Source organism: Gallinula chloropus (assembly GCF_964237585.1).
Source record: "Gallinula chloropus genome assembly, chromosome: 2".
Taxonomy (NCBI): domain Eukaryota; kingdom Metazoa; phylum Chordata; class Aves; order Gruiformes; family Rallidae; genus Gallinula; species Gallinula chloropus.
The window spans coordinates 26,233,244-26,259,221 of NC_140086.1; the positions used below are offsets into that span (position 1 = coordinate 26,233,244).

Consider the following 25,978-nt stretch of genomic DNA (forward strand, 5'->3'; position numbering starts at 1 on the left):
AGTGTAGTTTTGAAATTAAAGGCAGGCAGTGCTTCTTGGAACCCAGTAGCCGTGTTGCTTAAAGGGGTGCAGATACCTCCACTTTCTTCTGCTGCACTAAGAAGCTATGGTTAACCTGTAACCGTCACACAGCAGCTTCGGAATTCAAGGCCTTTTCAATGGTTTATAGTTTCCTGTGTAATTTAATGGGTTTTTTTCTGTCAGTAAAGCAGCAATGAAAATAGGGTGTTCACGTCATAGAATCCCTGCCATGGTGATATTGTGTGGTTGGAACTTTTGTGCAGTTTTCAGTCTCCGGTGGCTGTTTGAGGGTCTCCTAGCATGTGGCACATCCTGGACCTGATAGGACAACCTTCCTGGCCCAGCCCAGTGACACCAACAGTCTTGCCTCCCACGGGCAGAGCTGCACCCGGTCCTTCAGAGCTCACTCTTCAACTGCTCTCTGTACCACTTAGGGAAAGCTTAGCTGTAGCCTTTATGTGCAAATAGATTGGGCCATGTCTGTGGGGTTAAAGTGACTATCACTTCTTCTTTATAGGAGCTGAAGCAAAGAGTATTCCAGTATGTTTAAGCTGTGTGGACTTCAATTTCTGCTTGTCATTCACTTGGTGAGTAACAGCTTTTCCTTCATTTATCTGGGAGCAAACAGCAAAGGTTGCCTGCGAGACTCTGAGCTCTAACCTGTGGGGCATCCCAGTCTGCAGGTTCAGGTTGGCATTGTGTGCTGGCAGAGTGGCTGTAGCCCTGAGTGTGGGAGTGAGGCCCTGACACGTGTGTGCCACCACGACCAAAAGCTAAGATGTGACAGTGTGTACTTCAGAAAGCCTAGAAGAAAACATTTCACCTATTTTGCTTTTTGTAGTTCCTCTTAGATACTACTTTTTCCTGAAAGTGGATTTGATACTAGAAAAGATTTTGAAATGCTACAACAAATCGTCCTGTTCATGTGTATTTAACCCCATCCATGTGCTGACATATTAAATGTATTCTAAGACATATAATAGCATATAGTTTAAACCATGTGTATTGATTGTTTATCCTCATTATTCCATCTATGTAAATCCCTTTTCTGAAGACTTTCTGGAACTGAGATGTATTAGTTGTGCTATTTATGGACCTCATCAGTTAAAATAGATTTACTGATGTTTGTAAAGACTACAGTGATGGCTTCTACTTTAGAGTTGAAATTAACAGGAAAGATAAAAAGGAAGTAAAATTAAAGCCTATGAAAAATAAAAAGCCTCAAAATACATGGACTTTGGGGGAGGGGGGAGTTGATGTACAGTAACAAGTACCACGTTTTTACTTACCATTTCAAAAGGTGCTGGGCTTGGCAGTGTCAAGATGTTACAGCCATCTTTAAAAGGGAGGCCAGCCAGATATGAGCCAAGGAGAAAACATTTTTCCCCTTCAGGTCCCTGAGTAGTGATTCATCCTGTAGACATACATTTGGAAATATTTATGGTCCACATAAAGTAATTTTAATCAACAGGAAGAGATATCTCTTACTTGCTTCACAGCCTGCACTTTGCACTCATTGGGGTTTATGGTGTCAGCCTTTGTTCCTCCACAGCAAGGAACCAATGACCAAGCAAAATGGCCCTGGGAAGAACCTCCCAGAGCTGGGTGGTGCCCACCAGTATGACACAGGAACGGATGTAGCAGGTCAGACCTGGGGTCCCTGTCCCTGGCAGAGGCCATCAGTCAGCATTTAGCAAAACCATTAACGGGTAGCTGTAAAGTAGTGTAGTCTTTCCTGGTATGTGAACCTATTACATTGCTTTTTTTTTTTTACATATTTCTACTGTCATTAGTGTTCACTAGCATCCCTCCTCCTTACCTAGTTCTCATAATATTTTAGCTTTCCTTTTTGTAAAAAGAGTTACAAACCCTCGTAGGCAAGGAGAGCAGGATCTCTGGCTGTTATTAAGCAGAATCTGATGTTATTCAGTCACCACTTGTGACACACACACACACAAACACACACACACAGACCAGTGCTTTAGGGTAAGTTGCATGGAACTTAGCTATGTTTTTGTCATACCCAGAATTAAGTTTTCCCCTGGTAATATGTAATCTGTGCTTTTCTGTGGGAGGCTGAATCGCTGTCCCAGCAGCACTAGGACCAAATCCAGGGGAAAAGTCATGCAGAAGAGAATGCGCATTCCCGGAGCCCAGCTCCATGGGGTGATGGACAGGGTGGCAGTAAGACCCCAAATCCATAAAGTCATTTACATGGGAAGAAAGGGTGTTTTACATGTGCAGCCAAATCATGGAGCCCTAATTCTGGCAGGCAGCTCTCAACATTGGCAAGAGGAGGGTGACATGGAGAGAAGGGTAGGTGTTTAAGGCATTTTGGTCTTGCCTTTGAAAAAAATTAGGTAGATTACCTAAACCATAGGCTAAATTGTCTTGTGTGCAAGGGCTGCTCTAGGAGGCTGATTTTTGCTTTACTTTTTTTTGTTTGAAAACAAGAACAGCCCTGAAACATTAGGGCAGGTGTCTGTCTGGAACCTTTTTGGCACTAGTTGGGGGGTGGTTATAAAACTCATTAAAAAGATTGCCAGAACAAGCGGCGTGTGAAGGCATTGCCAGGCATTACAGAGAAAACAGAGGCTGACACAGACTGACATGGCATTTTTGCTGTGGGGTAGAAGCCAGAGATCAGCAAGATGTGCTTGCTCTGGCTGCAGTTCACGTTCACATGTAACTGGTGTGAAGGCACAGGGCCTGAGCAGCTTGCCCAGTTCACCGAGGTGCTGAGGGTGGTGGGGTAGGAGACCTGGGGAGCTCCACCTTTTTCCTTTACAAAAAAAAAAAAAAAGGTTTGGATTAATTGAGTAAAAATACAAGGGGTGCAGCCCCAATTCTTCCTTGTGGCCACAGGACTGTGTGGCTCCTGGCAGGGATGTGACTGGTTCAGCAGAGGACATGGGTGTGATCCAGAAATGCTCGTATGAGTTTTCTCTTGCTCTCAGTCTACGCTCAGCTCTTTGAGAATTCTGTTTGCTCTTGAAAATAGATCAAATCTCATTTAATTATGTAATGCTTAGAAAAGGACAAGGCCCAAATGCTTGTTTTCAAATTAATTAATAAATAATGCTGCTTTTAAAAATGGATGTGTACTAAAGAACCCAGAGATGTTCAGTGCAGGCAACCATCTTGTCTATGACGCTACTTGCAAGAAGCTCAATGATGGAGAGGTGCTGTTTGTACATGGTGACAGCATACATCCCTCAGCTGCTTTCCTCCATCCCTTTTTGTCCCTCACAGGCTATGTGCCAGAATTTGGAGGATCTGCATGTAGCTGGGCCTCTGAAGGACATAGAGTTCTCTGTTCCAGAAGGAGGGAAAATGAGCATCATTTACCAGGTAATCAAGTGTCTCAGTATTCACTCTGGTCAAAAACCCCAATGGTTTACACACAGTGACCTCAAAGGCAGTGTTGTCGTCTACGCTGGTGGGAAGAACAGTCTCCTGAGAGGATCTGAAATTAACTTTGACATCCTGTAAATGGGAATTTAAGAGTCTATATTCAAAAAACAAGAGAAAATCCCTTCTCTCAAACACATTTTAAGAGGATATCATAAGACAGGGATTAATGAAGTCAATTCCTAGAGAAAGGGTTTCAATGTAACTTGTATCATCATTTTCTTTCAGTTCTGAGGTTTTCTTCCCAAAGTTGTAACCACAAAGGGACAGATCCAGCTCCCAGGCAAATGGAAGATGTGTGTAATTTTTTTCCATTCCTGTGCTCAGACAAAGCCCTGTCCTGAGCAGACGTTTGCTTTGGAAAGAAACCACAGTTGGGATTTCCTGCAGCATTCAGGGAATACTGTGAAAGCTCCTCTGTTGAGGATCAGAAAAGAGCAGATATTTTTGACCAGACTCTTGGAATAGCATTGCCCCAGCCAAGCACACGGTTGGCAATAGAACGTAGAAGACACAAAAGCATTATATTATTTAGATTGTGGTAAAAATGCTGAAAATAAGATGATTTTCCCTCTGTTTTTTCCTCACTCTAGTTCATATCCGAGCCACCGGCTGTGAGTTTCAGATTGACGGGTGATAAAGATGGAATAATTGACATTGTGCCAAAGACAGGCGTTCTGTATCTCAACGGGTCTCTGGACTGGGAGGCCAAACCAGTGCACAGGCTGCAGGTAAAAACTCAACAAAAAATGGGTAGGGAAGGTTATTCATATTTACCCTTTTTGGTAAACCCACAATTAGTGGGGAATTTTAAAAAATTCAAATGTTTTTGTCTGTTTACAGACAGCTTTTTCTTTTCTAATATAGAGCTTTGCTGAAAGTTGTGTGGGTTTATAGTTGGGAATGACTTCGCACAGGAAGGTGTGGTTTTGCCCCAGCTGGCAGCTGAGCACCACACAGCCGGTCTCTCGCGAAGGGTGGAAAGAAAGGGGTAAATGAAAACGAAACAAAACAAAAAGACAGACCTTGTGGGTTGTAGTAAGGACCATTTACATGGACGGCAGAGGGAGGGAGAAATGACAATAACAGGACTTTATAGCGAAATATGCAAAACTGGTGACACACAATGCAATTTCTCACTAAACTGCACAACTCAGGCCATGCAGCTCAGCCCAAAGCTGGACATCCCACAAACCACATGTCCTGGAGCTGTGCACTGCTCCCCCACCAGCCCTCCTTTATGCTGACGTAATGTAATTGGCATGTAATGCCCTTTTTGGCCAGTTTGGGTCACCTGTCCTGGCTAGGTCCCCTCCCAACTTCATGGGTGCCCCTCTCCTTCTGATTGGCAGGGCAGTGTAAACAACTGAAAAGTCCTTGACTGCTTGGCAACAACTAAACATGTGTGTGTTATCAGCACTGCTTTCATCCTAACTCCCAAGCACCGCACTACACCAGCTGCTAGAAAGAAAATTAACTCTATCCTAGCTAAACCCAGGACAGAAGTTTATGTTGAGAAATAAAAATTAGCCTGATGCCCACAGCAATCCTTTAATTCTGCCAATGTGAGAAGGACACTTGACTAGAAGTGAAATCTGGCCTCATGAAAGAGATTAACTTGTTATCCCTGAAGACTGATAGGCTGAATTGTATGGCTGGATCTACTTGCAATCTACTTCGCAAGATTGTAATCTGTTTAGTGACAACTGGTGTGAAAAAATGACTTTTAGGCAAAGGGGCACAGATCTAAACTCTGTTAGGTAACAGCAGAAAACTGTTGGAGGCTATTAGAGGACAGAGAACTGTCTGCTTGTCTTGTTATTATACTCTTCATAAAGATCTCATCATAAACAGTGTTAGGAGTGAGATAGTGGGTAGGCCATCTTTTTGGTCTCAATATAACTTTGTGCTCTTATTCTGTGTCAAAACCAGTATTGTCTTTTTCAAGACACTAGCAACTGAGAAGATGATGGTCAGGGGATCAATATCTGAACAAACTACATGATGATTTTTTAGTTAGCCTTATCTATCTTAAAGTCTAGCACCTCAGGTTTAATGGTTTCATGTCCTCAATCCTAAATCTCCCTTGGACTGGTATTAGAGAGGATAATTTTATAGCCCCAGATATTACTAACCCTAAACTTGGGAATCCTTTACAGAAAAGTGATGATAGAACTGAAAAATTATACTCAGTTAGGAATAAGTAATCATGATTTGATCTATTATGTGCAAACAAAATAAAGTCTGACAGACATATACTTGGTGCTTTGAAGTCAAAGAAGAAGTCAAATTGTTTGGAACAAAAAATGCAATCAGAATTAAGAATGAAGTTTTCTTTACAAATGCTTAGACCAGCCTATTTTTCTGGTTGCTACAATAGCACACTGAAATCCACTGGTTGGTTTTTCCCCTTGTTCTTTAGAAAGTATCTATTTCGATTTAAAGAAAAGCATGAAGTCCAAGCTGTGTAAGAATACAAGTGGTCTGCTGAGACTGGAAGTGAAAAATTGCCTTCTGAAAAGTGTCATCAGAAGCAGTAGTGCATTTTGGTTTGATGGCATTATACACTGTGGAGAATTATTGTCAGTGAGCTACTGTGGTAAATTTGTCTTTGTAGATGAAGCCACTCAGTGATGGCTCCCACCAGATTTGTGTTACAGTAGGAATGGTTTGGCATTTCATGACCTGATGTTCATTTGTATCTTTTAATTTATCTACATTAAAATATTTATTTGCTACTCCTTCCTTTTTCCAAATCAAGGTGGAAGGACTGGATGAAAAGGGAAATGTAGTGAAAGGTCCCTACACTGTTACAATACGTGTGGAGGATATCAATGACAACCCACCAGAATTTGACCAGAAGTTGTATACTGGAGTAGTGAGACAGAACTCCCGTCCAGGTAATCGTTATAATAATTAAATATTTTAGTGTCTAGGAAGCTAGTTAGATCAGCTATACAAGAGGATAAAGTGGGTGCTATACTTAGACAAGCTGAAAAAGATCTTCCAAAGGATTGTACAAAATAAGTATACAAGCATGTATAAGATAATGGAAGGGCAAAGAGGGTAAAGGGATGAGCGTAATCAGAAATATTTCAAAGTACTTGTTGCTTTGCAAATATACTTATCAGGCAAATACTGCTGCCCTCTTCATTGCACTGAAAAATAACCCTAAGATAGAAAGATATTAAAGATTGTCGAAGACTATACAGAAAGGAAATGCCAAAATATGTAAGTCTTTGCACGACAGTGAAGTTAAATGCCAGTGTAGCTATGGGGTATGTGTTTACTGGGACTGATGCTTCTTGGAATATGGGCTAAACCTTAGTATTTAAGAGTCTTAGATCAAGGACTACAGTTACCCCGCTGCTTCTTCTCTAATCTGAACAGGCAAGCCCTTCATGTACGTTCATGCCACTGACCGCGATGATCCTACAACTCCCCATGGAAAGCTGGCATACAGCATTCTCCATCATTTTCCCAAGCCTTATGCAGATATGCTTTTCCAGATCGATAGTGCAACTGGAGCAATCTCAGTGAGTAAGGCGGGTATGTAAAACGATTCTTGTTTGTAAAAGAAAAAAGCAAAATAAAGCAGCTTGAATTCCTGGGTGTACATAGGAACAAAACAGCAACGTAGCTCTGATATTAAATTCTGAACTAAGGTGGTCAGTGGGGCATACTCCACTGAGGCTCTGTTTTAGGGGGATTTGTCTTGTCCCCCACCAAATTCAAATGAGACTAACAGAAATGGAGATTGGGATCTAAAAGCACAATGAGAAGAGAGGTAGATCCTCTGGCCCTAAGGACTACATCGAGTCATCTCTTGGGATTAATTCTCTTCCTTGAAATCTAGAAAACCAAAAGCAGTAACAAAAATAATACAGAGAAAACTCAGCCACCCATGTGATCTCAAGTAAACTGTGATGTTTTAAAAAACCTGCCCCTTCTGCTAGATGAACAAGTGCCTATCTAGAGGGAGGGCGGTTCAGTGGTGCATCTGCACAACATGAGACCACAGCACAGAGGTCTAATATGATTATATACATGTGATGATGTGCTGCATTGCTCAGAGAAGCCAGATGAAACATCCTGCTGACATTTGGCACAGAGGCCACCCAAAGTGTGAGCCTGGAGCAGAACAAGAGGCATGGTTCCTGTAGGAGGCAATGGGAAGATGAACAGTATCTGCTTCATTTCACTCAAATCTTTGCTCTGTATCTAGGCTCTTATTACTTAGATCCTCAACAGCAAGACAGCTTCACGCTTGTTGTTGCTGTGAGGGACATGGCAGGGATGACAACAAATGGTTTCACTGCCAGTGCTGATGTGATCATCACTGTGAAAGAGAGCCTGTGGAAAGCTCCTGCCACCATCCACATCACAGAAAACTCAACCCAGGTTCACCCTGTCAATATCAGCCAGGTAAGCTCATGCTCCCTACACGTCTCCTTGCTGCCAGAGTCTTACTCTAACTGTAATGGTGCCTCTACTGCACTCAACACTAGGTTATTCAGAAGGACTTTGGCATCTTCCAGTTATTTTTTTTTTGCGTGTTATCTGTTGTGTCATTTGGAAATAATCATTAGTGCAGATCTCATTAACTTATTGTTGGTATGAAAGTTAATGGTTTGAAAGTGACAAAGATACAGTCAATACAAGCATTATGGTGACTGGACTTTGCCCTTCAGTTTGGAGAGGCTGTTAGCACAGCCTGTGTATGAGAATATCCCATGGAAAGAGGAAATTTAGAGTTTGTCACAGTGTAATGACTGGAAGAAAAAGGGTGTTTTACAAGGCTATTTGACACAATGTGAAAGATAAAGCTCTTGAGACACCCCAAGGAAGCTCACAGACAGACACGTGGCAGTTTGGTGCCTCTGGAGTTTCTCTCCTTGTGAGCTTCCTTGAGCACTTCCAGCCCCCACGCTTTGGGCAAACCACAAGCTAACCTATTGAAGGTTATTTTAAGGTCAGTATCTTCCATCTGCAGAAGAGCCTGGTAGGGGTCCAGCGATACTGTCACCAAGCTGTGGGCAGTCCCCTGCACTCAGGGTCCAGTTTCATGTGATGCAGCACACCTGCTATATCTAAAGAACCCACAGAGGGCTGAAATTCCCTCCTTCAGCATCCTGCATTCCCATGGCATTCCTCTTTTCACAATGCAAATGTAAAATATTTTGCCAGTAACTGCAGACCAATAGCGATATACACATCAGTAAATATTAACTAATAAGCCAGCAGCCTTTCACAAATGTTTGACTTTTTGAAAAATGCCTTGGCACTGACATCCCCCATGCTGTCATCCTTTGGGCATGGCAGGATTCCTTGGATCCTGTTTGCAAGCGTAACTGACTTGGTCCTATTCTCCCTGGCCTCAGTGACAGCCTGGGGATGTCCAGAGTGAAAACAGGTGGAATAAAACCTAACATGCAACAGTGCTCCCGTTCTGGGGTCACTTGTATATAAATTTCATGTGCCAAACAATGACATGTTGATTCTGTCCGGGGGAAAATGAAATGCAGTTGCTGCTATAGTGTATAAAACATAAACAGTAATACTGACTCCTTCATTAATTTGGCAGTCTGTTTACTGCATTGCGTTTTAAACTTGAAGCACCCCACTAAAGATCCTTCATCATGGGCTTTGATGCACTTAAAGAGCATTCACACAGCTATGTGCAGACAGGTACAGAATATTTGCTTTAGTGTCCCTCATCTCCGAATTAGATAAACCAAAACAACAGGCAGGAATAGATGGTGTAAGGAGATTGAATAAATGAATGTCAAGACATTCAGCTACATATAATGCTTTCTTCATATGTATTGCTGTTTAGCTCCACATCCCAAAACCCTTCCAAAAAAGATACATGTAATAACCCATCTGGACAGCTGGAGAAACTGAGGTAAAATGGCTTCACCACAAAAATTCAGAGAGCAGCAGAGGATTATCAGTCTGATTTTCTGCAGCTCATCCCAAGAGCCTGCCAAACAGTTAATTTTCTGCTTTATGAAGCTATCAGGAATGCAATCTTTTCTGCTTGTGGTCCAGAAACAATCCCTGTTAAATCTCAGTCTACACTTCTGACTTCCTATCCTGACTTATTTTTGTGGTTTTAGGTGCAATCAAATGAACCAGATGTAATTTATGATCTTTTTGAAAAAGAAAAGCTGCCCAGGCTCCCATTTTCCATCGATCAAAACGGGTTTATTTATGTGACCGAACCTTTGGACAGGGAAGAAAGGGAAACTGTAAGTAAACACATAAAACCTCACTGCTTGTTCTCTCAACAAGCAAGATCATAGCAAGAACCTGATCATTGGTGTGGGAGTAAACATGAGAAAGCTCAATAGAAAGGACGGGGAGTGGGGGGAAAAATAAAAGCTTAATTTCTTGTCTTTTCTACTTAGTCATGACTTGATAGATGTAAAACATGTTCATCTATTACTGCAAACAGCATTCAGTTTGGTTCCCCACATTTTTCCTTGGGTCTGGCAGTAGCAACCACTGTTCCCAGCATAAATGTAATGTACAAGACGGAACCACGATGGTAGGATTGTAGGTGCATGAGCACAAGGTAGGCAGTGGCATTTGTGGAGGGCAGGAGATTTGGATGCTTCAGATCTACTCCAGATTCCAGGACCCTCAGAGATCTCTCCATGGCAGAGTTTAACTTGCAGTTCCAGCTGTAAAGTTACCCTGAAGTTGCCCATCTTTTAGACAGAAAACCTTCTCACCCCTTTTGTTCTTGGAGGAAATTTGGGCACAGAGTAGGCTCTGAATCAGATCTGCTGGAGGAATCCCATCTCTGTATGTGACAGATAAATTTGCAGTGACAAAAATGAGATATTTCTGCTTTTCTTAAATGTTTGGAGAGCAAATTTGCAGTACAGTGAAGTATTCAGGATGTTCAAATTCTTTTGAGAACTCAGACCTCAGGCATTAAGGGGTGATGGAAGAGTTCTGAATCAGAGTGAAAATACTGAACAAACACGAGAGGATATTTTGTTAGCACAGAATGCTCCCATAGATATACATTTAAATGTAAAATGTTGTCACAGGGAACAATCAACACATCTAATCTCAATATTCATATTGCAGTACACTTTCTTTGCGATCACAAAAGATGATGAAGGAGAACTGGTGGACAAGCCTCTGCAAATTCATATTATTGTGGAAGACATTAATGACAATCCTCCTGTGTGCCAGCAGGACCTCACTGTAATTGAAGTTCAAGAAAATGAAGGTGGAGGTAAGCAAACAGCTTCTACTCATTTATACACATCATCCTAGTGCTGTTATTATTTCCAGCTGGGTGCAAATAAAGGTAGAAATTCTGATCTTAAAGAGCTCTCCTAGAGAAATGTTTTCCTGTGCAAATAGCCCTGTTGTTTTCACTTCAATAATTCATGTGGAAAGGATTTCAATAACCTGAGAAGGACAGACTTGGGGCTGTTACTTAAAAAGTGCTGTTCCATTGAAAATACAAATTTGCATTTTCCCACAATTTTCCCACAACCACAATTTTGGACAACTGCTTATAACATAAAAAGAACAACACCCCTTTCATTGCTAATACAAGAAATACTGCTCTATATGTGCCACCAGCCCATTTTCCCTCATCTAGGTGCTCCTCCAGCATGCTGTCTTTAACTTCAATGGACAGAATCCCAGAATCACTAGGTCAGAAAAGACCTTTGAGATCATGGAGTCCAATATCTACTAAACCATGTCCCTGAGCACCTCATCTACTTGTTTTTTAAACACATCCAGGGGCGGTGACTCAACCACCTCCCTGGGCAGCCTGTTCCAATGCCCAGTAACTCTTCTGGTGAACAATGTTTTCCCAGTGTCCAACTGGAACCTGCCCTGGTGCAGCTTGAGCCCATTCCCCCTCACCCTATCATCTGTCGCTTTTGGACCATTATTGAAATCTGTCCCTAAGTCTTGACATCAGGTATTTGGTTTCAAGACTGAAGTGTCTGTTGTTCCAGTCACTTCTGATCCAAAGATGAATTGGGATGCTAAAGGAAAAACTCCCAGAAGTCAAATGATTGTGTCCATTGCAGTGGTTTGCACACAGCTGTGTTTTTGTCATCTCTCTACTCTTTACATTGATATCACTGTTGTCGATATGCACCTTTGTGGAGGAACAGGACCGCTGCATTATCTGACTGATACTGGTCTCTCCTCTGCCACAGGAAGTAATATTGGCACCGTGTTTGCTTCGGACATGGACAAGGAGAACACCCTTAACTCTTATCTGCGGTTCAAAATCAAAAGCCAGGTTCCTGAAATTCCTGCAAGCAATGTGTTCTTTATCCAGCAAGACACTGGGATTTTGCAGTTAACTGGCCGTTCATTAAACAAGCAAACTGCATCCATCTATAACTTGACGGTGCTGGTGACAGATGCAGGTGTGTAATGCGTGCTGTTATGTATCAGAATAATTTTGTTCACACTAGTATTCCCCATGCTCAGTGTGCGATGGATAAGAGGAGACTTGGGGGATTCACTGGACAGCACTGAGAGCTGGTTTCTGCTGGTGTGGTACTGCCTTGTTCTTGAGATGCAGGGAGGTTAATCATAATTCATAGTGCAAGTAAGGAAGGAAACCAGCTCTAGGGCAGAATGTGGATAAATTGTCAAGCTTGTTAACAAGTACTCCAGTAAGAGATTTCCTTCCACAGGGGAAAAAACAATAATGAAGAGATCATGATTGAGTTTTTCCCTGAAAAGTCTTTTAAAGGCACTCACTGAAAAAAAAAAATAATCAAACACAGCTGCTCAGAGAGTCCAGATAATGTATTTTAAAAGATTAAGTGCTGACATTAATCTTTTAAAAGAATCTTGTCCATTATGTGAGTTCACAGGAGGCCTTTGTGGTTCACTGAATGGAAAGGAAATCAAACTCCAAACTAGAGTTGAAAGCTTTGTGCTGGAGTCCTTATAGTCAGGCAAAACTTGTGGATGGAGGAACTGGCATGTAAAGAAAGCATTGTGACATGTCTGTAAACGAAACAGCATCATTTAGGCAAATTATATGAAAACCTTGCAGAGGGAGAATCTGGTGATTTGTTTTGGATGCTAATTTGAATTCCATACAAACAGTTTTGTTTAGAATATTCCTTAAATTTCAGCTCATGAAGCATGTCCATAAACCACTAAAATCCAGCTATGACCAAATGGAATGTGCTTTCAGAACCACAAACTCACATTGCTCTAGGTGCCCCTGCTCAGGTAGCGCTTAGGTGATCTGAAGCTTATGTCTGGCTGTAATGAAAATGAGGGTGCTACCCGATGACCCACCAAGAGGACAAGGTAGTGTAACAACCTGGTGCTTACTTTTTGACATACAGAAATTATATTGAGAAAGCTAACACAATACAGAGCTATCATTGTCCTGGTAAAGGGATATGGTTAAAAAAAGTGAGGGAAATGAAACAATGCTGAAGAAATTGGGAAGGTAAATAGTAGGATAGAGAGTGAGACTGTCACTAAGAGATATTGAAGCTCAAATGCTTCTTATGACAGCAGGACTTTGTTCAGATTTTGCTCACAATGAACCCTTTGGAGTGAAGGTATTTTCAGCAGAAGGGTTGCTGTGACGTTGTTTGTTCTCTTTTCACGCAGTATTCGAAACAATCTGTGATGTGCAAATACACGTCATCGACATCAATGATCAGATTCCTGTCTTTGAAATATCAGATGTAAGTACTTTAACACCTTTTTTGATGTCCCAATAACTTTAGACAAATGTTGAAACATATGTTCAATGTGTATAGGATGTCAAAGGGAAACTATTTATAGAACAAGTAACAGCAATTCACTAGTGAAAATAAAGACAAGGTATTGCTGCAAAGACTCTACAGAAGCTCTATCTAGACAGTGGACTGTGGGACTGAATCACAGGTAATTCCCAAATATAAGGTAATTTGCTCAGTGGAAAACTATGTGTACAGAAAGAAATGATTCTATTAGTTTATTCCAAAAAAGCAAGCTCTGTAGGGAAAGGGAGAAGAAAAGGCTTTAAAATTAATTAAAATAGCTAAATGGAAAAAATTTAACGTCTCCCAAGTTCCCTTCCAAACACAATATTAGTGTATGTGGAAAAGCCAGAAGGTGAATGGACATCAAAGGCTCTATTTGCTTTAACCAGATGCTGAGGTCCAGTGATCCAATGCCCAAACCCATACCTGCTCGCCCTTGGTTCCAGAATGGGAGTCAGGCTCCTGTCTCTTCCTCTAGTAGAGGTGCTCGCATCTGGAAATACTTGCAGATCTTCTGTGACTTTTTCTGCTGGCCCAAGCATCCCTGCAGACATTGCAGTGTCTACATTTATGTGTCTAATCTCCCACCATACTTGTAGGCAGTGTGGGCAGTAGGCTCACACCTGACACATCAGATGTAGGTGTCCTCTTGGAGAAGTTGGGTTGGTTTTGGGGCTTTGCTGAGTGCCTCGCTTAGCTCTCTCTTGATGGTAACAGGACGTTGCACACACTCAGACTAGATGCCTACATAGCAAGCTGTTGACTTTCTCACCTCAAGTTTTCAGTCCAGGACCTGGTCCCAAGATGAGACTGCTGGATCAGGGCACAGATGAAACATAGTAAATGGAGCTGCAATGCTAATGTGGCAACTATGGTGCATGGAGCAATTAAATATTTAATGCTTAGTGTCTAGGGTGCTCACTGGGTACAGAGGAGCTGCACTGTCCCTACAGCTGTGAGCACTGTGTGAATGTGGAGTTGTTGCTATACTAGTAGCATACCCAGTGACAGAGATCTCATCACTTTTGATAAGTGTATGGATTAAAAAGGGGATATAGCAACTTTGCAGAGGCTCTAGTGTCTGTCTTACAGCTCTGTGTTCCCTGGACAACAAGGTAACTCACCTGTACTGCTGCAAGGTACTTCACTAGTGCTTTTGTATGTCTGTCTAACCTGGGTATGTCTCTACTAATAAGTGTACCCACAGCATCCCTCCCTCACAGGGTTGCTGTGGGTTAAAATGCATCTGTGCTTGTGGGTCTCAAGCTTATTGAAGTGCTCAGGTTTTTATCTGCAGATGGTGCTTGGTATGTCATGTTTCAATGATCTTTCTCTCCTCAGTATCACAATGTGACACTTGCAGAAAATGTTCCTATAGGGACAGTGATACTAGAAATTCAAGCTACCGATGGAGATGAGCCTGACACAGGCAGCTCCCACATCATTTACCAAGTGAAGGAAGGAGATCCAAACAACAGTTTCATCATAGAAACAGATCCCAAAACAAACCGAGGGTTTGTCAAGATTAACAAGGTGAATAAATGGGTTTATTTTTCTTCTTCCTATATACACATATATATGTATTTGTCATAAACATTAACTTCCCTGATGAGGATTTGAGGGGGTTATTGGCTGGTGGTGGGGTGAGGAATGCCTGAGCATGGTGCAGAAAGCAGGAAATCCCACTCTCATGCTCAGGTGCTGTCTCTTGTGCAGTGCTCGGGCACACACACCTGTCTTCCTGCCTTTGCTGTCCCTCGCCCACCATCCAGCAGGTCCCTCCACTGGCTCTGCAGCTGGCCCTTTCTCCAGCAGAGCAGCTCTTGCCCATGAAGTAGGTCTTTATGCATCATAAAGAAAAAAAGAATGGCATTATTTGAGTGAATTTGTACTAGCTAAATGCTTCCATGGGCTGTGGTCATGGTGGTGGTCTGTCACCGGGCAGATCTTCCTTGCTGGTGATCCAGGCCATTGGTGGCTTTTGCAATGGGAGATGCCAGTGAGACTACATCAGGATAGAGAGGCAGTCTGTTCCTGCTAAGGCAAACATTAAATGAGGTAAAGCCAAGGTCAGCCAAGGACCTAGGTCCAGAAAACCTACCATTCCTTTTCCAAGGGGTGACATGTTGCTTGCATCCAGTTCACCTGTTCCCAACCAGGCCAAGGTCAGGCAGATGCCACCATTTGGTGGATCATCTTCAGGCTCAACCACAGAGTCATTTTCTTCCCAAAGAGGCAATTGTGAGAAACTTGGCAGTGTAACAAACCTCACATGATTTTTGTCACCTGAAGGTCACACAAGGCCTTCTCATACAGATTATAAATACTTTTGCTGTAAACAGGATATAGTTATTAAACTTCGGCAGGCAGGTGGCAACATTATTAGGAAATGCAGTTGCTGAGGAGGCTTCCAAACAGGCATATGGTTTCATTTAGACTGACCATTCCCAGCATCGTTTTGCTCTCCCTTTTTTTGGCCTGTATCAGGGATGCAGTCCTCCTCGAGAAAAGGGGGACTTTGTGTTTTTCCCATGGGAGCTCCCTGTGGCAATGAGGCTGTTGCTTAAAGCACCTTTTTATTTTTAATTTATCCAGGCTCTTGATTTTGAAACAGCTCCGGAGTACAACCTAGTGATCAATGCCACAAACCCCGAACCACTGGTGTCAGATGTGGAGTACAACGCAAGCTCCCTTACCTTATTTAAAGTTTTTGTAACAAATGTGGATGAGCCACCTGTTTTCCAAAAGTCACTTTACAAAGAAGAAGTGTCTGAAGACATCGCTGTCAATACCCTGATCATGACAGTGGAGGCCTACGATCCTGAAGGGGATACTGTACGGTAAAAAGAGTGACCATGTTTTATCTATTGAATTTAGGAATTAGAAAATTGTTCTAAAAGGGGTACAAGCAACACTATTCCAATATTTGGCGTACAGGTTACAAAAGTCTCATCTCCCAGTAGAAAGTAGAGGTGTGGTGTGGCGGTGGCCAATGACACTGCCTGCAGCAGACTTCTAGGCAGTGCCTTTCTCATCAGCTTACTCTCTGTTCTGTCACAAGCATCATCCAGTGAAGCCCTTGAACTAGGAAAATAAAAGGGAAGAAGTCAAATAAATGTCTCCCAGGAAAAGGCAGAGCCGGTCTGAGGATAACTGGGCTTCCATACCCATAATGCCGTTAACGAATGAAGCATATACTACGTACTTGTTGGAACCAGGCGGACAGTATCTGCTTTTCATGTCATACAAGCAAACGCACAGGGCTTTTTCTTCACCAAAACACACAACCTGTAGTGACACCCAAGTCTGTAATCAACAATTTGTTTGTTTTCTTCTCCAACTGCCAAAGACGATCCACCTGCTTCTGCCTCGGAGGCAAAGCTCTGCTGCAAGACAGCTTCTAGACTTGTGAGTGGGATGCAAAACTTCAATTGGCTCATTCAGGAGCCCAGCACCATGTTGTATGGTCAAGTCACCTTGAGTACCTGCCAGCTCATGGATCTATGCACAGTGCTGGGTTGTATGGTGTAAATGTACCTTACACAGTAGAGTCAGACAGAAGAACAGATCAACCCAAAATAAACAATCCTGAAATTTAACTAAAAGTCAGCAAAACACCAAGTAGTTAATGGAGTTACAGAATATGACTGTTAGGCCTCCTGTGGATTTTTATTCCCAGAGATTTCTCATCTGGCTTTTTACTTTCCCCTAACTTTTGGGAACTTAGTGTGTTTGGCCTTCTGTCAAACTGGTTTGAAAATGAGCCACAGAGTCCAGAAACTCTGGGGGATCGTGACAGAGACAGATGACAGGAATTCATATTTACATAAATGACATTTGTGCTAAAAAATAGGTTAAAGGACATAAAACAAAAAGTATAAAAAGTAAAAGATGTACAAGCATGTCAGCATGTTGATTTTTATGCAAGGGGTACTGAAAGAACAAAAACATTGAATGAGAAGGTCAGGTCACATCTACTCAAGCAAATGCCTGTGCTTTAACTGGGTCATATGTTCATGGTTAAATTTGTGTAAGTAAATACCCAGAGACCTTGGGGGGTTTTTTGGACAATAATATAAAGGCAATTATGTGGTGATGTTTAAAGCACTCTCTGTTCCAAGGCTGCCCCAATGATAATTACAGGCTGATCCAGACTGACAGCAGATGACCACTGTAGTCTGCATTGGGGTCCCAACCCCTTGTTGATCCAAAAAAGGATGCTTGGCTGCACTATTCCCCCTGCACCCAGCCTTTGGCTTGTGCCCCCATCAAAAACTAGACATGGGAGTTATGATGTCGAGAGAGGGACATGGGGTTGGAACAGTGCATCTCTGGACCAAAAGTTAAGCCAAGTTAGGAGGAAGGTGAAGTTACAGTTTACAGGCAGGAGGAGCAGTGGTGCTCCCACAGTTCTGCTCTCTTTATTCTCAACAATTTTGTCCTTCCTTCTCTCTCTGTCCCTCCTGGTTGGCTGTAACATTGGGACTCTTCCAATGACCCTCTCTTTGAGTACAACCATAATCAAGCCACTTGCCTAAAATAATTAGAGTATTTGCTTTGTCAGCATTTTCCCAGATTTAGAATAGCATATGTATTTTTTTTCCCCCATTTCTTTCCAAAGATACTCCTTAGAAGGTGATGTGAGGAAATGGCTGAGGATTGATTCAACCACTGGGCAGATATATGTTGCTTCCACTTTGGATCGAGAACAAGAAGAAATTTACGCATTTTATGTTGTTGCATCAGAGCTAAGTAAGTAATGAAACAACTACATATACACACAGAGGAAACCCCTCCCCTTATCACTTTATCAGGAATTTTCATACTTCACATGACTAAACCCATGAAAAGTACGTGATGTATCCTTAGAAGTATGACTTAAGAATTTCACTTTCTTAAAAGAAATCATGATGTTGCATATAATGAGGGTTGAAATAGCTTTTTCGAAGTTAGTTGTCATATGTTCTCATCTTTGCTTGAACCAAATCGCACGTAGAGAAGTTTTCTTCCATGTTTTCAGCATCAATAGTTTCTGCCACTTTTTCCTCTATGCCTTTCTTGTAGGTATGTTTAGGCTTCCTGAAAACATACTTGGAGAGTAACTTGAAACCATGTAGAGAATTTTATTATGAATAAATTTGATACACTACTTAGATGAAATATTTTAGGGCTCCTAGCTCCAGCCATCAGAATCTTTCAAAGAATTCATCTGGAGAGATTTTGTTACTTGATTTACATTTAATAGGCGTTAGAAACTATGGACTATATCTGATTGAATAAGGTATAAACCTAGATTTCCCTTATTAAACACAGATAAACAATAATCCTGGCCACTGTTATGGCTAATGGTGCAGTTCCTGTATATTAGGAAAAATGAGCGCTTCCTTGAGCACTGAAATGGAGTGGGCCTGTTCCTTCAGAAACAGCCTGGAGAAATGACAGGGCTCCAAAAGCTCTTCTTGGGCCCCTTGTCTTGGCCCCAAGACTGAATATTTACTTACATTTCCTATATGTAAAGACAGATAGGAAACTTAAGGGAGTTTCACACTTAGAAGAGCACTGGTCACCTTGGATGCCACGGCTTACTGGATATGGCTATGACTGCTTGCTAGATACAATGGTCTATCTGCCTCCATTCACTTGCTATTGTTCTGCAGCTAGAAAGAGTTGGCAGTAAGTAAACCATGCTTTTTAAAAAAGTGGTGTCAACTGCCATGATCTCCTCAAGACCTTGCCTCTGCAGATAGAATACCACCTCTGTCTTATGTCTACCTATACAATAGCTGCAAGTGCAACAATCCAGCATGTAAATCCAAGACGTGCACGTAACTTTGCATTCCGTTAAACTCTACAGATAATGCAGCTCAAAAATCCAGAACCAACGTGGTCCTACACTTAAGTGATGTGAATGACAATCCTCCACGGTTAGTTTTGGATAATCCTACTTTCTTCTGCTACCCACTCAGTGGAGGAGAGAAAACTTTCATTCAAGCTACTGATGATGATGAGCAGCGATACTTTTCAACAATTACTATTTCCCTTGCGAATGATAAGAACGCACAAAATGATTGGGAAATCTCAAAAGTCAACGGTAAGTTAATAAAATGATTCTTATAATGGTATGGGGCCCTCTAAGTACTCTGGGAAATATAAAGAAATGCTGAATCCTTTTCATTCCTACTGTTGTGTATCCAGTAGCCCGTGTAGAAAAATGTTAGTTTTTTTGAGAAATTACATGCATCTTGGCACATGTGTATTTGAAACCAAAATCACTATTTTTTTTCAAGAGATGACATCTAGTGTATTGCAAGCTAAAATTTCACTAGCAGTTATGAGAGAAGAGATGCAAGAATAAGATGCACTGTGTGCTTAAATGAATACCAATCACTTCTGCTAAAGAAATAGAGCAATTTGCAAACTATTTTTGACATTTCATATGCAAATGGAAGTCATGCCTCCCTGACAAACTGGACTTCTTTGAAGGGGACCAGTAAGCACATAGAGGGGGGACCTTATTAATGTTTATAAATATCTTAAGTATGGGATGGAGGGGGGAATGGCCAGCCCCATTTCAGTGCTCTGTGGAGACAGGACAAGGGGCAATGGCTGCAAGTTGGAGCACAGGAAGTTCCGCACCAACATGGGGAAGAACTTTTTCACAGTGAGGGTCACAGAGCCCTGGGACAGGCTGCCCAGGGAGGTGGTGGAGTTTCCTTCTCTGGAGATATTCAAGACCCATCTGGATGCCTGTCTGTGCAATATGAGCTAGGGAGCCTGCTCTGGCAGGGGGCTTGGACCCGATGATCTCTTGAGGTCCCTTCCAACCCCTAAGATTCTATGATTCTATAATTCTATGATAAGTGCTTGGCTGATAGCACTTGTCTGAATTCCTAAAAGGCGTTTGATGAAATGTCCCGCTAGAGAAAGCTGGGTTGCCAGAATGTGAAAGGCACAAGTTTTGAAAGGTCAAATAATAGTTTAAAATTCAGGAGTTGGAGTAAATGGTCAGTTCTTGCAGTGATAGGAGTTCATGTGTGGTTTTCCAGAGGGTTTTTTGCCTAGGACCTGCGTAATTCAATAAATTTTGATGTGCAATGAGGAAGCAAAGTTTACTCATTATACAAAGTTATTTGAGTAGGAACCGAATGTGAAGAATTGCAGAACATCCTTCCAAGACAGAGTTGGTTGAACTATAAAATGGAAGATTAAAATGAACCTTGGACTCCCAAATTCACATGTAAAATTGTGGGTGCTGAGCTGGCCATTGTGGGTTAGAAATGAGACTTGTAAGGAGTTCTATGAAAATGTGAGATCAAATTATCGGCAGTGTTCAGAAAACCAGACCAAATATTGGGAATTACTAGGAAAGGACTAGAGAAGAAATCAGAGAACATCGTTGTGTCCCTGTATAAATCCATGATTTGTTCAGATCATGAACTCTGGTCTCTCCATCACCAAAAAGATGCAGTAGAACTGAAAACAGGTTCAGATATGGCACAAGGATAAGAGTTATGGAATAGCCTGGTGTAAGGAAGCATATGGAAACAGTAATCTACTACTTTTTAGCTTGGAAGAGAGTAGGAAAAAAATACAGTAGAGGTCTATAAAATCATAAATCCTATGGTCAGGGTGGCCAGAGGTTCATAGTTTGCCCTCTTTTCCAGTATCCAAATGTGATAGCCTCCAATGAAGGTTATGGGAATTATTTCCACTGCAGGCAGAAGGAGGTAGTAGACTGTGGAACTTGTCACAAGGTGTTGTACATAGAAAGTTTCTACAAATTCAAAGCAAGAAATCACATCTTGCTTAAGAAGTTCCTGATCTGAAAAAGGTTGAAAGTTGAGAGAGCATTAGGAGAAAATAAAATACATACTAGGTTTTTTTTATTATAATTTCCACTTATTCTAGAGACAAGATACTGACATTGATAGACCTTTGGTCTGATCCCAATGGCTGTTATAGTCTTAGTTTTCCAAGTTTTAAAGAGTCTTAGATATGACAGTGTAAATGCATCCACTAGAAAGATGGTCTGTCCTACTAAGTCAGCTTGGGAACAATTTAAATTGGTTATGGCTTCTGAGTATGGGAGGGATATTACTGCTTTAGATGTGATGCTATCAGTGTAACACTACCCAAGATCAGATTTGGCCTGCTGTAAAAAGTAGGAAGCAACTTCTCTGACCATATTATGCTGAAGGCCAGACTAGGCATTCAGATGCTCCCTTTTGACTTAATGTTTGCAAACCAATGTGGCCTGGGAAGACATGGGGGAAAACAGGAACTACCATCATGTGCAAAGCAGCCTTAAAAAGAGCATTTACAGCTGATATCAATATTGAGTAAAATTTCTCTCATGCTGACATGAACATCTAATTTCCTACTTACAGCTACTCATGCTTACCTCTCTCCGAAACATGATAACTTTGAACAGAAGAAGTATATTGTTCCAGTAATAATTAATGACAATGGAAGACCACCTTTGGAAAGAAAAGTGAATCTTGAAGGTATACTATGCACAGAACTATTAATGTAAAGAGTTAAACTTCTGAATGATCAGCTGGACTACTAAACTTCTCATTAACCTCATGGTATTTCTTTTTGCAGTAAACGTATGCAAGTGTTCAAGTGAAAAATCGTGTTTTATTGAAGTAGAGCATAACCACTCCTTGCCAAGTGTTGGCATGGCAGTTGGGATTCTCACTGGGGTCCTGCTCGTCATTGGTAGGTCACTTTTCCTTGGTTGATATGAAACTGGTGCGGCTGCATTTCTGAAACCGATTCACCTGTTGGGTGAAGAGCTATCATGAATGTTGTAGAATGAGTAGAAGAGGTAACGTCTCATGATTGTGTATCATGGTTGCTGCAGACTTGTAAGTTTTTGGTCACAGGAATAGCTTTCCTTGGCCTGTGCTTCTGCATGCGTATATGATGGCACAGCAAGCAGCCATGACAGAAGAAAATGCTGCACTTATTAGCACAGGTCACTTCACTGCTACCTACTTCCTTTTTCCTGTCAAAGAAGGGACTGGAGCCCCATCTTGGGCTTCCAGATTATAATGGAAATAGTGAAGCGTCCAGGGTTGCCATGCTTACAATGTCTGTACCTGTAGCTTACAATTATTCATCTATTTCAGCTTCACAGTTTTCCATTTTTCATATGAAGAATTGCCTTGAGCTGTGGGAAACTTGCGCTTACATGAAAGTGAACAAAGTGCAGTTATATTGTGAAGCAGTAGCAAAGAGCGTTACGTTCTTACAGGCTTGGGCTGATGCAACTTCAAAAAGTAGCTTTAAACCTTTTCCAAAACAAGACAAAATCTTTTTTGGTGTAGAATAGAATAGCATAGACTACACTAGATTAGACTAGACTAGACTAGACTAGACTAGAACAGAACAATAGAGCAGAATGTTTCAGTCAGAAGGACCTACTATGATCAACTAGTCCAACTGCCTGCCCAATTCAGGGCTGACCAAAAGTTAAAGCATGTTGTTAAGGATGTCCAAAAGCCTCTTAAACACTGACAGGCTTAGGCCATGAACCACCTCTCTAGGAAGCCTGTTCCAGGGTTTGACCACCCAATCAGTAAAGACATGCTTCCTAATGACCAGTCAAACCTCCCTGAGCACAGTTTGAACAATTCCCAGTCATCCCATCACTTAATACCAGGGATAAGAGAACAGCACCTCCCTCTCCATGACCCCTCCTGAGGAAGCTGTAGGGAGCAATGAGGCTGCCCCTCAGACTCCTCCAAACTAGACAAACCCAAAGCCCTTAGCCACTCCTCACAGGTCATGCCTTCAGCCCTTTCACCAAACAGCTTAGCTGCCCTCCTCTGGATGCCTCCAAGGATCTTCCTTCACATCATTCTTAAATTGCATGCCTCAGCACTGCACACAGTGCTCAAGCTGAGGCCACACCACTGCTGAATACAGCAGGATAATCAGCTCTTTTGGCCAGCTGGTGATGCTGTTTGATGCACTCCAGGACATGGTTTGCCCTTTTGGCTGCCAGAACACTCTGCTGTTGGCCAGCACTCCCAGATCCTGTTCTGCAGGGCTGCTCTCCAGACACTTCTCTCCCAATTTTTACCCGTGCCTAGTGTTACTCCATGCCAGGTGTAGCATCTGGCATTTGAACTTGTTAAATTTCATCCTGTTAATCATTGCCCAATGCTCCAATCTATCTAGATCTCTGTGTAAGCCATCTTGCACTCAAGAGAGTTAACAGCATCTCCCAGTTTGGTATCATGGGCAAAATTGCTAATGGTGCATTCAACTCCTGCATCCAGATCATTGATAAATACATTGAGCAGAGCTGGCCCTAGAACTGAGCCCTGAGGAACACCACTGGGGACAGGTCACCAGCCAGATGCAGCCCCATTCACTACAACTTGTTGAGCTCTGCCCTGCAGCCAGTTCTTCACCCAACACGCTGTGAACCTGCTCATCCTACAGCTGGACAACTTGTCCAGAAGGATTCTGTTAGGGACAGCATTAAAAGCTTTACTAAAATCCAGAAAAACTACATCCACCACCTTCTCTTCATCCACTATGCAGGTGATCTTATCATAAAAGGATACCAGAAGAGTTAAACAGGACTTTTCCTTTGTGAACCCATGTTACTGTGCCTGACCATTGCATTGGCCCTTAAATGCTGTTCAGTAGTACCCTTTTGTAGTAGTATGATCCTCTCCATAATTTTTCCAGGAACTGAGGTTAGACTAACAAGTCTGTAGCTCTCTGGGTCTTTCCTGACACCCTTTCTGTAGATTGGAATAACATTTGCTAGCTTCCAGTCAGCAGGGACCTCCCTGGACTTACAAGAGCTTTGGTAGATGAACACGAAGGGTCCTGCAGTAACATCCTCTGTCTTCTTCAGTATTCTTTTCATCAATATAAGTCCAAAAGTAGTGAAGATAGTTGTTAATAGTATCCAGTCCCCTAGGAAGCAAGAGGAACTTCAGTGCTCAGACACGTGTGATTTTTGAATATGATAGTCACAAGAACCAGACTAGGAAACTGTGACTCAGCTGCGGAGAAGGGAGGGAGCGTGCAAGATCCATGGAAAAAATCAAAGAAAAGGAATTAAATACATTACAGACCTCATATTCAAACGAGTTGGATTTAATTAGAGGATAAAAGGCAAAAAACTCAAGAATTTATGTAAGTTACCATTATTTCAGTTCTAAAAGAAAATAGAAGGAGCCCCCAAGAGCAAGTTCAGTACCTAAAAGAACAAACCCGAAGTTCTGTGTTGATTTTCTTTTGTCACACACAAACCCCTAAAGCAAGAGAAAGTGCCGATGGATATGTGATGCATATGTGTTTGTCTTTTGAAGATAAAAAGACAAAAAATAACTCAACTTAAAATAGAAACCATACTCAGATCATGCAACTGACAGAGAAACCCCTCAAACTGAAACTTTTTCACCTCTCTTCAAGCTTCTCACATCACTTTTTTCTGCACAATGTCGTAGTCTGATCCTGCCCTTGGTGTAGTGTTACATTTAAGTGAAAATTTTGTTGGATAACTGATTAAAGATGTTTTCATTACGGGACAGCTGGTGAGCTTCAGAGAGCACAGCAAAATTCCTACTGCTTTCTGACTTCTAGAAAACACTGTATATGTAGCTCATAAAGGATTTTAGAAAGAATGTCTGAAATGAATATGCAGGTTTTTTCAATGATAATGCTTGTGTTCAAGAGGTAAAGCAGTACAGATGTTACCTTTGCTGAAATACCTTTTCAGAAAGTTTTTTACTGATGAGTGTTCTCTGTTTTTCAGCTTTGATCGTAGGGGGTGTGTTTTTCCACATGAAATACAAACAGAAAAATGAAACAAAAAGCCACCTGAAAGATGCAAAGGATAATTCTGAAGTCAGAGGACTTCAGGCTTAATGACTGTTTCCTCAAGATAAAAATGCCCTTTGGGTTGGAAAGCAAAGCCAGAAGTGCACTATCACAAACTGAGGATAAAAACACGCAAAAGCAAACTCCCAGGATTTTCTCCTCACTTTTGTAGGCAGTACTATTCAGTCATGAAACAAAAAACACGTGCACACTTCAGCAGCAGGCATCAGTAAGAACATCAGCTTTGACTGAACTGTTACCTCATGACAACTCTAAACGCTGAGCTCCTGCAAGGATCAATACATGGGACCAGCCTTCTTAGTTTGGCAGCTGAATATGGGTTTTCCGAGGACTACGTTGTATGTAACTGCACATCTTTTGCCCTCTCCATTGCAATAAGTTATTGATTAGCAGAATGGGTACAAAGGCTTGTGCTACATTTGAAGATGTCCAGTGAAGTTATAAGAATCTCTCTGACTTCCAGCAAAGGAGCTCCCAACTTAACTGGAATCTGTCCTGGGTCATGCCTGCTTTCATTAGGCTGCTGAATCTGTGCTAGCAATATTCACTAGCAGGGTGACATTTTGGTTTTTCCTTTTTGATATCCACAGAGTATAACCAGTTTGTGAAGCATCATGCCCTTTCATTACAGTTTCTAAGTTAAAAAAGACATGCTGGGTCATATGAAATTCAGTAATATATCATACTGCTTCAAATATTCTCATCCCTTTCAAAATAAAAATGGTTGTTAAAGGTTTTGCTGTTGGGTTATTTTATTTGAAGAAAAAAAAAAAGAGAGAAAGCACGCATGAGAGCAAACAACTGATGCTTGGTTATCATATCTAACCCTCACTTTTGCATACAACAGGCTAAAAATGGCTTTCAGGCCAGAGTGAGAAATGTCCAGCTGATTTGGGGTGCAATGA

General features: G+C 41.7%; 1 protein-coding gene across 1 annotated transcript; it reads left to right on the top strand.

Annotated features, from left to right (window-relative positions):
- Positions 1-563: 563 nt before the first annotated feature.
- On the top strand, positions 564-25,100 carry CDH17 (cadherin 17; the record flags this gene model as incomplete). The annotated part of the gene is made up of 17 exons (XM_084280266.1): positions 564-608; positions 3,274-3,372; positions 4,026-4,163; positions 6,194-6,332; positions 6,823-6,981; positions 7,658-7,857; positions 9,552-9,683; positions 10,534-10,684; positions 11,634-11,849; positions 13,066-13,142; positions 14,544-14,735; positions 15,798-16,042; positions 17,824-17,954; positions 19,057-19,293; positions 21,590-21,706; positions 21,807-21,923; positions 24,988-25,100. 17 exons carry the CDS (start codon positions 564-566, stop codon positions 25,098-25,100), a joined length of 2,508 nt encoding a protein of 835 aa, XP_084136392.1.
- Positions 25,101-25,978: the final 878 nt, after the last annotated feature.